Source organism: Tasmannia lanceolata, unplaced genomic scaffold (genome assembly GCF_043159265.1).
Source record: "Tasmannia lanceolata isolate RefF3 unplaced genomic scaffold, GAP_Taslan_0.1 ptg000019l, whole genome shotgun sequence".
Taxonomy (NCBI): domain Eukaryota; kingdom Viridiplantae; phylum Streptophyta; class Magnoliopsida; order Canellales; family Winteraceae; genus Tasmannia; species Tasmannia lanceolata.
In genome coordinates this window covers 11,288,512-11,301,235 of record NW_027518696.1, presented here as the reverse complement: position 1 = coordinate 11,301,235, position 12,724 = coordinate 11,288,512, and the positions used below count along the sequence as shown (strand labels likewise).

Genomic DNA, 12,724 nt, shown 5'->3' with positions numbered 1-12,724 from the left:
TTCCAATTTGGTGGAAGTTTGTCAATAATTGACGGGACAATGAAGGAATCATCAAGAAGGATGCCTTGCAAATGAATTTGATTAATTACATGTTGTATTTCATGTAATTGATCAATAACAGACTTATCATCTACCATTTTAAAATTTAAAAATTGACTCACAGTGAATTTCTTGCTACTAGCGTCTTCCGCCAAGTATTTGGCTTCAAGTGCATTCCAGATTTCACTTGCTGATCCCATGCCTTGATATATGTCAAATAGTGTATCTGACATAGCATTTAGGATGTGCCCTTTGCAGATGTAGTCATCCTGTTCCCACTTCATCCTTGCACGAGCCTCCGCCAAAGTTTCATTTTCATTTCCTGACGGCTTTAGAGTTGTGAGAACATGGACCACTTTGAGTGATGTCAAAATGAAGTGCAGCTTCTTCTGCCAGCGCTTGAAATTTCCTTTGTCGAAACGTTCGAGTTTGACAAAGTCTTGGGTCATTTGACGAACTGAATAAAGTGCCATTGAAACAACAGTAGAAAATCTTGTCTTAAGATTGTTGGAAAATTTGTTGAGGGTACTGTTGATGATAGAAAACAGAAACTTGTTGCTTCAAGGCGTGATATCACTTTCCTTAAGACAAGATTCGCCCCCACTAGTAGTGTGCAAAGGGGATCCGCGAATTGCCTCCAAGATACAATGAAGCCTAGTAGGGAAGCCCTACTAATGTTTGATGACGCGTAGCACTAGCGGAATCAAACCCGAAATGCCCTTCCGAAATTTCAAGCCTTAGAGAAATCTCTAGATTCTGTTTCTGCAGAAAAACAGTATCTAGAACAGTAAACAAAAGAAAAACAGTATGTAGAAATACTTGGGGATTTTAGTAGGAGTGTAGAAGAGAGTGTAAAGTCAGTCAGAATTGCCATTGGATCTCATCATCGGCATGTTTCTATTAACTTGAGATGTAGTCTTAAAAGCATTAAAAAATAAATTAATCAGATCCAAAATGAGCTGAAAAAATTAAGCATCTTGCAGTCACAAATTTTGATGGCTAAATTGCGTATTTGTATCTACTCTATGGTTGAGCTAAATATTTCAATTATTTCAGCCACCAACATCCTGTTGTTACCTAATTAGGCTAGGGCACGCAGTGTTTGTTTTCCTGCTTAATGTTTTTAGGCTTCATTGGGCATTTGGTGTCCAACCTTGGCCATGCACTGCTTGTTTTCCTGCTTAGTGTTATTAGGCTTCATTGGGCATTTGGTGTCCAAAGTCCAAACTTTCAGTACTTACATACTTTGTGGTTGTCTTTGCCAATGTTATTGTTGCTTTTTTTTTTTTTTTTTTTTTTTTGCACAATATGTTATTGATTTATTCTTTATCATTATTTGTCAGTATATCATCAACCATCAAGCACTTCCCTGCCTGCTAAATCTTTTGACACACAATCATAAGAAAAGTATCAAGAAGGAAGCTTGCTGGACCATCTCGAACATCACGGCAGGGAATAAGGATCAGATACAGGTATGTAGTTACTCTTCTCTCTAGCTTGCACTGATGTCATCTCAAGCCCCTCTTTAGTTTTCAAACTAATGTTTGAAAATTTTATATTTTATTAGTGGTTTTTAAATGCATTGGTTCTTTTGACCCCGTAGTGTTGCTTGTTATATTCTAATTATGGGTGTGCAATTTGAAAATTCTCAGGCTGTTATTTCTGCTGATATCATCGGTCCTTTGGTCCATTTGCTTCAAACCGCTGAGTTTGATATTAAGAAAGAGGCAGCATGGGCTATCTCAAATGCAACTTCTGGTGGCACCCATGATCAAATTAAGTATGTGCACGTCTAATCTCAGTTTTGTTTTATGCATGAGAAAATGGAAGTCTATGGCTACCTAGATCAGTTAATTCTCATTCTTTTATTATCTTATTCTTGAAAGGTACCTCGTGAGCCAAGGTTGCATCAAACCATTGTGTGATCTCCTAATTTGCCCTGATCCAAGAATAGTCACGGTCTGTTTGGAAGGTCTTGAGAACATCTTAAAGGTCGGGGAAGCAGAGAAGAATGACCTGGGTAACACTGGGGGTGTCAACCTCTACGCTCAGTTGATTGATGACGCCGAGGGGCTAGAGAAAATCGAAAATCTTCAAAGCCATGACAATACGGAGATCTATGAGAAGGCCGTGAAAATCCTGGAGACATATTGGTTGGAAGAGGAAGATGAGCCATTGCCTCCAGGTGATGTTGCTCAATCTGCTGGGTTCCGTTTTGGGGGCAATGATCTCCCTGTGCCTTCTGGTGGATTCAACTTCAGCTAGAGGTAAGCTGTATAATCCCAAAATAATTGATTTATATTTCATCTTTAGTTTGACATATCCCTTATTTTTAGTCTCTTTTTGCTTCATGGAAAGCGTTGGAATTGAGCCTCTTGCTTAATTGATTTAGGCTTTGTTCTTCAACTTTGAGGTCAGAGGTTCAAGCCCAGCTTACCTACCCGGAAAAAAAAAACGTGGATAGTATTTTCCTAATGGAAGTTTTATACATGCAAATTTTGCAGTGGTTTGGGCTGAGCTGCTATGTATGGTGTCCAGAAGGGAACGTCGACGGGATGTAATGGGTCGGTCGGGGAGTCGGGTGATGGTCGGTTGGGGAGTCGCGTAATTGGGAGTCGCGTCGTGTTGTTTGGTCCAGTTGCAGGTTTGGTTGAAGAGGTAATGAATTGGGTCTTTCTGTGGTGGTAGAATAAAAAAAAAAGTGGGGGTCCAAGGAGGCGCTAGAGACATGATGCATTTTGTTGGTATGTTTGGGGGAAATGATATGTAGTTTGGCTTTTTATAATTTCTACTCGGAGGGGATTGATTGTAAAACAGGGTCATCGTTGCCTTATGTTGTCCCAAAGGCGATGAAATGTCTTGTTTTTTTTTTATTGTTATTATCGGTTTAGTCTTGTAGTAGCTCTGTAGCTACTACAGAGTCGAGTGTTGCAGATTCAAACCTTTTCCTAGCAGAATAGTCGGGTTATGTTACTATCAAACTTTTTTGAAATGGAAAGGTGAAGTATTATATAGGTCTTTGTTTTCCTCTTGTCAAAAAGGTAAGGTTTGGTTGGTTTGGTGTGAAGCAATTTTTCCTAAAGTTTCCTGTAAGTTTTAGAGGTTTTAATTTGCTGATGCTTTTTTTTACTAGCAAGCAGAAATTGCCCTGACCCGAGGCCACGGGAAGTTACGAAGCGAAAAAAGCTTGTGGTTTCCAATTTAATTTTACAAATTGGCTAAAAGTAGTAGTGAAAATTCGAAAGTGGGATTGTTAGTGGAGGGTGACTTCTATTTGCTATGTTTTGGTATTGTGATTCATTGGTTTGAAATTTCCGTAATGCAAGTATAGACCCTAAGCAGGCATATTACTGCTTGAAACAAGTTCATGTAGCGTCTAGTTTCTAGGTTGACCCATCTTAGTCATGGAGGTAGTAGAGACCCTAAGCAGGCGTATAATTGTGTGAAACTACAAGTTCAGTGAACAAGATCTTGGTAGTAGAATTACTTGTGGATATCAATGCCATGGCAAAATGCATTTTGTCCTTGTACCTAAGATGCCCATATTTTTAAGGGACCCGGTATTTACTTTGAGGATTGTCAATCAGTGATGCTCAATAAAGGGATATAAACAGGGACAGTAGAGTACACACTGTACTCAATAGGATTATAGATGCTCAATATGGAATACACTACCCCAATAGGGGGAATATTTAAGGTTGTCCCCATCAGAATTTAGACTTACTAAAATGACTCATTGTTTTTGTGTTTAGCCTTCTATTGGGAATTGCTAGTTGCAATCATCAAAGTCATGTGTTAAACACACAAGTCAAAATCGGCCTCATTAGGTCTAGGGAGTTTACTTCATATGTGTTGGTGCCAAAATTTGCTCAGGTCAGATGTGGTTTAGGATAACTTCAATTAGTGTGCGTCCTGCTCTCAAAGAACACACGTTAGGGGTTGCGTTAGGAAAGCTGCTGTGCTAGGTTCGGGTTCTTTCTGTTTTGCTTGGGGTTGCTATCCTTGGAGGATGGGGGTAATGACCAACTCCCCCTTGTTTCCTAGGAGACGAGCTTGGTTGCCAAAATACAGTAGGTGCCATGTGGGTGGGTGGACGGATATTACCTAACAATTTGCACGCTGGACAAAGTACTCTTGAGTCACTTTTGAGGCTGCTACTGAAACGGAGATTTGTTTTATAAAAATTAAAGAAAATGAAAACAAAGAGGGTTCTCTAAAGACTGCTTGAATCCCGAAAATGCTAAAACATGGTGAAAATGACACAATCGTTGGTCATTTATTGTTGGGAAAATTATTTTTAAAATGCAAAGTTTTGATGAAATTATGAATAAGGGCAGACTTTTGAAAATCATGAGAGGGGTTGTCTGGTGAGTAGATATGTTTTAGGACAAAATTACCCTTCTTGCTTTTCCCTCCACCTTTAGGCACATATTCCAATGCCATTTCACTTAACTTTTTCACTGTTTATCTTCTTCTTTCACAAGCCTTCTAAACAGTTGCTATTGCCATTAGAAAAAAAAACTCCATTGCCATTGCCATTAGGAAAAAAAGTCCATTGGTTCTCTTTAATTTGCTTTGGATAATAAACCTAGGCTTTGTTCACTTGCGTTCCTAGGAAAGCAAATCCCTAGAAAACAGCTTATTTTTTCCCTGACAAGACCTTGATAAGACAGAATTCTAGTGTTCACTTGCTTTCCAGGGAAAATAGAATTACACATGTGGAATATTTGCAAAAAAGCAAAAAATGACATGGAAAAGCCCATTTTCCCACGGGATTCCATTTCCTAATAAAAACACACGGATTTCGTTTCTCTGGAAAACTAGTGCAAAAGGAAGGGCAAGCAGTTTCCCTGGAAACCTTTTCCAACGCAAGTGAACAGTCTAGGGAAACTTTTTCCTGCATAGATTCCCTGGATTTCTTTTCCTAATGCCACGTCAGATTCCCGGGAAACATTTTCTTTTCCTTTCCCGAGAAAACAAGTGAACAGAGCCCTGTTGAAATATTATCAGCTGTATATTGATGAGGGCACTCCTCACTTTATTAAAAGTACGGTATGACCCGCACCATAGGATGATCCAAACCGTCCATTAGATGGGCCACGGCCTAAATAAGTTGTGCTCCAAAAATCATTTCCATAGGTCGATCCTAACCCTCCAATCTATTGAGGGTTAGGATCAACCCTCTAACATTCAGATCGGAGGTTAGGGTCAAAATATGGAAATGATTTTTGGGGCACAATTTATTTAAGCTGTCGCCCATCTAATGGATGGTTTGGATCATCCTATGGTGCGGGCCATACCATACTTATAATAAAGTGAGGAGTGCCCTCATCAAAATACAGTAGTGCTGATAACATTTCCCTAAACCTATGCTCTGGTATAGGGCTGCAACAAGGTCGGGTTGGGTCGGGTTTTTCAAAACCCTAGCCCAACCCTGGATCCCATTATCTCGGCCCTGACCCGCCCTGACCCTAAGTCAGGGCCGGAAAACCTCAACCCATTACCCGCCCTACAGAGTATTGTGCTGGCCCTGGCCCGCCCTGATTGGGCAGGGCCGGCCCAGCCCTAATTGACCCTAGTGCAAATACCTGTAAAGAGTGCCAAAAATAAAGCAACCACTTATCATATGGAACAAAATGATCAATAAACAGAGAAAGGGAACAAAATAAGACAATATGAATTCAACAACATGTGGGCAACATAGACAATTAATAATAATAATCTAAAGAAACATCAAGCCAAGATAATAGAAAACATTAGCAAAAGAAACATGCACAGATGGTTCAATTCTATAATAGAAAACTCAGGGTTGGGCCGGGTCAGGGTACCCGAGGCATTAACCCAAAACCCGCCCGACCTGAGTCAGGGTAAAAAAAAAATGAACCCTGACTCGCCCTCAGGGTTAGAAAATCCAGCCCTGACCCTGTTCGGGCTCAGGGCTGGTCAGGCTGACAGGGCCAAACTTGCACTCCTACTCTGGTATGTTCATTGTCTTCCATTTTCCTTTGGATAATAATGGAACCACTCTTTCCATATTTGGCCGGTGGTGTACATGTGTTGGACAGTGATAATATATTTCTGTGGTGATATCAATATTTTAGACCATGTAACCACTATACTTCTTCTTTTGGAACCACAATTCTGATTTTGGCAGCACCTTTTTAATCTTGGAACCATTATCTTGAAAACGGAACCACTATTTCTCACTTAGGAACCACCCATTTCATACTGAAACCACTCTTTTGATATTGGAACCACTCTTTTCATAATGAAAAAGCCACTCTTTTCATACTAGAACCACTCTTTTGATATTGGAACCACTCTTTTCATCATGGAACCACTCTTTTCATATTGGAACCATTCTTTTCGTACTTGAACCACTTCGTTCGGGAGTCTGAATGACCTTTAGGACTTCCGATAGGAGTCCAGTAGTTTATGATGGAAGTGGTACCCAATCGGGAGTCCGGCGGGAACAATCGGAAGTCCGAGTCAGACTTCCGATTGGGTACCATTTCCATCACAAACTACTGGACTCCTATCGAAAGTACTACTGGACTCCTATCGAAAGTTTGAAAAGTCATTCGGACTCCCGAATGAAGTGGTTCCACTATGACAAGAATGGTTCCAGTATGAAAAGATTGGTTCCAATATCAAAAGAGTGGTTCCATTATGAAAAGAGTGGTTCAAATAGAATGTTAGAACACCTTTAGAATGTTAGAACCACTATTAATAAGCTATTAACCACTATTATAGTCTCGGAACCACTATTATACTCTCGGAACCACTATTATACTCTCGGAACCACTAATTAGTGGTTCCAAGTGTCTACATACTGATTATGAGTGTGTAAACTACTATTGATACATGCATGATCACTTTTACAGCCAATAAAATACTATTAGAATGTAGGAACCACTATTTAATCAATCAAAACCACTAAATTGTGGTTCCGAGGTTTAAATAAAGGTTCCAAAGTATACATGGTTGTTCTGAGTATTTAAATAGAGCATCTGATTTTTTATAATGGTTAGAACCATTGAAACAATATTAGAATGTATGAACCACTATTTACACTCTTGGAACCGTAATTGACTGGTTCCAAGTGTATAAATAGATGTCCTTAGTGTTTAAATAGTGCCTCTTATTGATTAGATAGGGTCATGAGTGTGTAAAGTGTATTTACACCCTCAGAACAACTATGCCTACTCTAGGAACCACTATTGATTGGTTTCGAGGAATAAATAGTGGTGGTGGGGTGTAAATAGTAGTTCCGAGATTTAAAAATTGGTTCTGAGCCCTTGTAACTTGTGGTTCTGATTGTATAGATAGGAGTTCCGTTCGGGTTTGCCTCTACACATAGAGAGAGAGGTCAAAACAAACATGTAAGCAAACAAAGAGAGCATTGTAAAGAGGATGAAAATAAACCGTATCGTTGTAAACAGAAAAAAATGCAAAGAGCATGTAAAACCTAAGCAAATGGAGGACAATGGACCTACCAGAGCATAGGTTTATCGCTCAAAGCAAATTAAAGAGAACCAATGGAGTTTTTTTTTTCAAATGGCAATGGCGATGGAGCTTTTTCCTAATGGCAATAGAGTTTTTTTCAAATGGCAATGGCGATGGAAATAGAGTTTTTTACCGTTTGGAAGGCTTGGGAAGAATAAGATAAAAGGTGAAAAGGGTGGGTGAAAGTGCATTGGGATTAGTGCCTAAAAGGTGGAGGAAAAGCAAAAAAGGGTATTCTTGTCCTAAAACCACTCTGACGCCCCTCTTTCATGATTTTAAAAAGTCTGCCCTTGATTCACAATTTCAATAAAACTTTGCATTTTTTTAATAATTTTCCCTTTATTATTTGAACCGATTTCTGCTGGAAGTGTTTGCTTCACTTATTGTTTTGCATTAAGAGGAATGCTAACCTTAAGGGTGCCCTCGCAAAAACCTGATGAAAGGGAACCCAAATTGGTGGAACGTGACCAAAGTGGATTTGTAACATGTAAAGTCAAAGAACATTAAATGGACTCTGGTGACATTCCACCAATGGGGGCACCCTTTCATCTGCTATTTGCAACGGCGCCCTTGAGTTTAGCATTCGTCTTATATTAATGATCCTTGTCCATGTGTGACACTCCTTCACACACTCACATTTTTGCTTTGCGTCTTACCTCATCGATTGTGATGAACCCCTCTTTATCTAGCAGCACAACATGTGTCAACTGATTAAGAAAAAGTTTTCCTACTTTGGTGGGAACAATATTAAGTTTAGAAGGAACCAGAAAATCATATCTCCTACTAATGAATATACTCTTAGGTATTTGACTTGAGTGCAAAACAAGTTTATCCTTGCCGTCTTTGAGATGAATATTTGTTTCCAATATAGTTTAAACAACATGTGGTGGGACTTGCTACTATAAACCTGTCCTGTTCCATGATCCTTCATCCAAAATCAGATCTTTAACGCAGAAGTTTAAATTGCTTTTATTTCTATCTGAAACCCAATCTATAAGAGGCTTGCATTCAATCCACCTGTCTACCCGGAAACATGTTTCCTTGACCGTTAATCCAGTTGTTATTCCCTATATATCCACAAATCTTTTACTTTGAGAATATCTCTCCATTCTTTTGATACTTCTTTCAGATATTTACATCTAGGAAAAATTGCCAAGGGGGGGCACCAACATACAAGAATTGTGGACTGGGGACACCCTTTTCAAAAATTGTTAAAGAGGGTTGATAACCCCCTTTTGAGAGTTTGATAACCCCATTTAGAGGGTTGGTAACCCCCTTTTAGAGATTTGATAACCCCCATTTCGTCCCTCTCTAACAACTTTTCAAAATTGTGTCCCCCTGCACAATTCTTGTATGTTGGTGTCACCCATTGGCAATTTTTCCTTACATCTAATTAACCTGCTCAAGTTTCACCTTGCCTAGAGTGATATGACTTGATTTCATTCCATAATGATAGGCTTTCGTTTCATATAGATGATCATATTCAATGTGTGACATTCTTTTTTCACACACATATGCCTACTTAGGGTCTCCACCCCCAGCCCAACATATAAAATATATCTAGAAAAGGATTTTTAGTCTCCATCCAGTGTTGTCAACACTAATAAGTTTATAATTAAGAAATCATAACACCATATGTCCTGTCAAGGGCTCTCCATTCTTAGGCATTTGACTTGATTGCAACACTAAGAGCAATATAAGTAGTCTAAAATAAAAATGCTTGATTTACAATGTCTAGAGAAACACCAAACTACTTGTGAGAGTAGGCCTGATAACATAAAGAAATTCAACGAGAGAACTCTTCCACCTAAGAGCATGATGTGGAAGTGTAGGGTCTCTTCTACATTCAAATACTACAAATCCAAGTTGCTGGAGATGGCCTTTTGTCAAAATACACAACCCACGACTTAAAAAGATGCATCCATGGTAAAATTAGGGAGCTCGTTTAGTGACAATGAAGTTCAAAAAGAGTGCATTGAAGAAGCCATGTTTTTGGGAATCCCACCTGTTTCACACCCGGCCACGCCTTTTACATATAAGGGCATTTTAGTATTTTCACCCACGCTGTCTTTTGAGTTTTTGGGAACCATCCACATGTGGTGACTCCCTTAATAAATTATCATCATTCAAACTCGGATACTGCTTTCGCAAATAATGCAGAGTATGAAGCTTCTTTTGCAAACTCTCCTAGCTAGTGATATTGGCACGACATTTTTTTTATGTTGGGACCAGATGTCAATGGCTGTTACAATACCCCAAAAAAGCTCTCATATGTGTTTTGAGATACCCGTTCAAAACACAATGGTGCGGATATCAGTAGCGTATACATATAGTATCTATAACCCATTAAAATAGAAAAAAGAGGGTGCATATATCAAAATAAGAAACTGTAAGTATGGTTTTCTTTTCCCTTGCTAGTTTATTATAAGAGTTGCAGAGAAACTTAAAAAAAAAAAAAAAACCCACATATTAAAAAACGTTTCAGACATGATATCATGTTTTCGAGGTAGACAAGCTTTCTCAAGTGGGCTCTTAAGATTTTTCTTTTGGCAAACGAGAAGCCTCGAGTCAAAAATAACATAACACGGGCTCTGTTTGTCAGGAGCTTCTTTGTTTTTTCGTGAATCGAGTGGAAGCCTATTATTTTATTATCATTTGGCCAAGACAAAAGGGCCTCATAGAATCAGACTCTAACCTCGTTTTGACCACACCTATACACCCTTTTAGTGAAAGAAAATACACCAAAAGAAGAACCCTTTTCCCCATTTGTTTCTGACTTTGTCTTTTTGGTGTATCTTTTTTCCGTCTACTTTGTATTTGAAGACAAAAGTCGGCCTCTCGACCTTTCGTTTTCCCCCTGCCGTAAGAATAATAGGTGACCTGTTTTTGTCCACCCTTGCATTGTATCTACACCCTCTCTCTCCTTTCCTTACAAAACATGTCATAACTAATCTTTCCAGAAAATTCTCACCTTTTTACTTGTGGTCCACTACTTAGGTTAGGACTCTCCTCAAGAGCCCTTTTAATATCATTGCTGATCTAAGATTAATTAGAATGCCACTTATCATCACAAGCCAATCTATAGTTACATAACTATATGCTCTTGTAGTGCATTCATACTTTTGTTTGATATTTCCTATGAGTATTCATGAAAGTCACTACGATCAATGGTAAAAGGCAGTTTATGGGTCCAACAGGAACATGGGGGCTATTAGAGTTTGATGGTATTGGCAAAACCCTAAATGAGGCTTAATGAAAGTAAGCTTTTTGAGTAATTGGTTGTTTCACATGGTATGTGATACGTACTTGTTATGGTGTATGTGATTTAGTTACAAAGTAGTTATTGTAGGATTTTTCATTTTTGATTTGTGGGTGTTGGTTATTTGTTATGTGCCATGTAAGTGGGTTAATGAGGTAGTTATGCGGAACTACCGTTATACTTAACTCAACTCAAGAAAGCCTTTGTCCCAAACTAGTTGGAGTCGGCTAAATGATCATCCTTTATGAGGAACTACCGTTATGTTGTAACTAAATCACATACACTATAACAAGTATTAGTATCAGAGTTGTTGCCTCGTGGCAGGGCCTGTGTTCTAAGCCCAATAACTCCCTGGTATTGGAAAAAAAAAAAAAAAAAAAACCCCCCACGGTACAGCCAACTCAAAAGATGGGCCACATGTGCCATGTATATGGCCACCCCAATAAAAAGAGGGGCCAAACGTGAGGGGGAGTGTTGAGTATACATGATTAAATAACATCAAGTCTAACATCTTAAGCTTTTGGTTTCACAAGTTTGATGGATTAATGGTATAGGATGTTCCAATCAAAGTGTTCTTAATGGCATTTGTGCGGACTCATGGTGGTTTTTCGGTCAGCGGGTCTGATCTTGTAAATGAGGCAAAAATGGGACCAAATTATTGTCTTTTATGAAGGAGTGACCAATTAGTTTCTTTTAAGCATTTCATATTTTCTATGTAAAATGCTAAAAAGATCTTGACTCTTAGACTCGTTCCTAAAGACACTCTGGACTCTACCTGTGCCACATCTATATAATCAGATCCGTTCGACCAGTATCCACAAATCTGGCCAAATGGCTTCCAGAACACCTTGATCTGATTATCTAAGGTCCTTTATCAATCTATATCTTACTCATGTTATGTCCATTTGGTATGAGAGAGACCATTTGGGTCGGCTCAAGAAGTTTTCCAAGATCTACGTTCCTGATTACAAGCTCATGTCCCTATGTGGGGATGCTAGAATTGATTTTCACCATTGATTTCTTACTGCCCTTGCTTATCTAATCTAAAATTAAAAAGGGGGAAAAACAAACCTTCTCATATATAGTTAGATATTGTGTTTTGTTGGGTATATAGTATAACCTATATATGTTCTATATAAGCCCAATAAGATAATGGACTGGTGTAGTGGGCCTACATGGGCTAGAGTCCATTAACCAACTAATAACCCTAGTGCATCTCTATATATAGGGGCTGGAAGCAACAAACTAGGTATTCTAAACTAAATACCTAGGGTGTAATGCTTCAAGCAACCTTGCCTGACTTAACAATCTTGAAGTATTATTCTGCAACCCTAATTTTTTATCGTCTCTATCTATTATGGGATTTTTCTCTTCTCCCAAGAGACGTCTGTCTCTCAGGGAAAAAAAGAAAAAAAACGTCCAACTCTCACTCTCGTTTTTTTTTTTTTTTTTTTTTGGTTTGGGATTCTCTAAGGTACCTCAAGATATTAGAGAGAACTAACCATCTCGTATAGTTAGATACTGTGGCTTTGAACTTTTGATACTTTGCTTGAGATTTAGATTCTCACATCAAAGGGAGAAGGGGTAAAGAAGATCTTACGCTTTAGATGGTAACTTGAGTGTATAAAAATGGACTAATTTTAATGCAGGGTCACGAGGAAGACAATAAATAAGGCTAGTTAGCCGCATATATCACACGACTCACGAGATTGTCGAGAAGAGGTCAATGAACACGTGGTCCCGTAGACACCATTATTGAGCTACTTTTTGGGAAATTATATGTTCGACCCCATTTTTACTTGGGACAGCTCCATCAAGTGTAAAAGAGTAGTCGTAAATAAACGAGAGTGGGGATGTCTCAAGTAAAATGAAGGGACAAATATATCATGAAAACGTTTTTTATTTTGTCGGACTTTCTCG

The 12,724-nt window shown here is 38.8% G+C and overlaps 1 protein-coding gene across 1 annotated transcript; it reads left to right on the top strand.

Annotated features, from left to right (window-relative positions):
* The first annotated feature begins 1,199 nt into the window (after positions 1-1,199).
* LOC143852301 (importin subunit alpha-1b-like) lies at positions 1,200-3,059 on the top strand. The gene is made up of 4 exons (XM_077361700.1): positions 1,200-1,511; positions 1,692-1,819; positions 1,926-2,306; positions 2,544-3,059. Exons 1-3 carry the CDS (start codon positions 1,200-1,202, stop codon positions 2,302-2,304), a joined length of 819 nt encoding a protein of 272 aa, XP_077217815.1. The 3' UTR covers positions 2,305-2,306; positions 2,544-3,059.
* Positions 3,060-12,724: the final 9,665 nt, after the last annotated feature.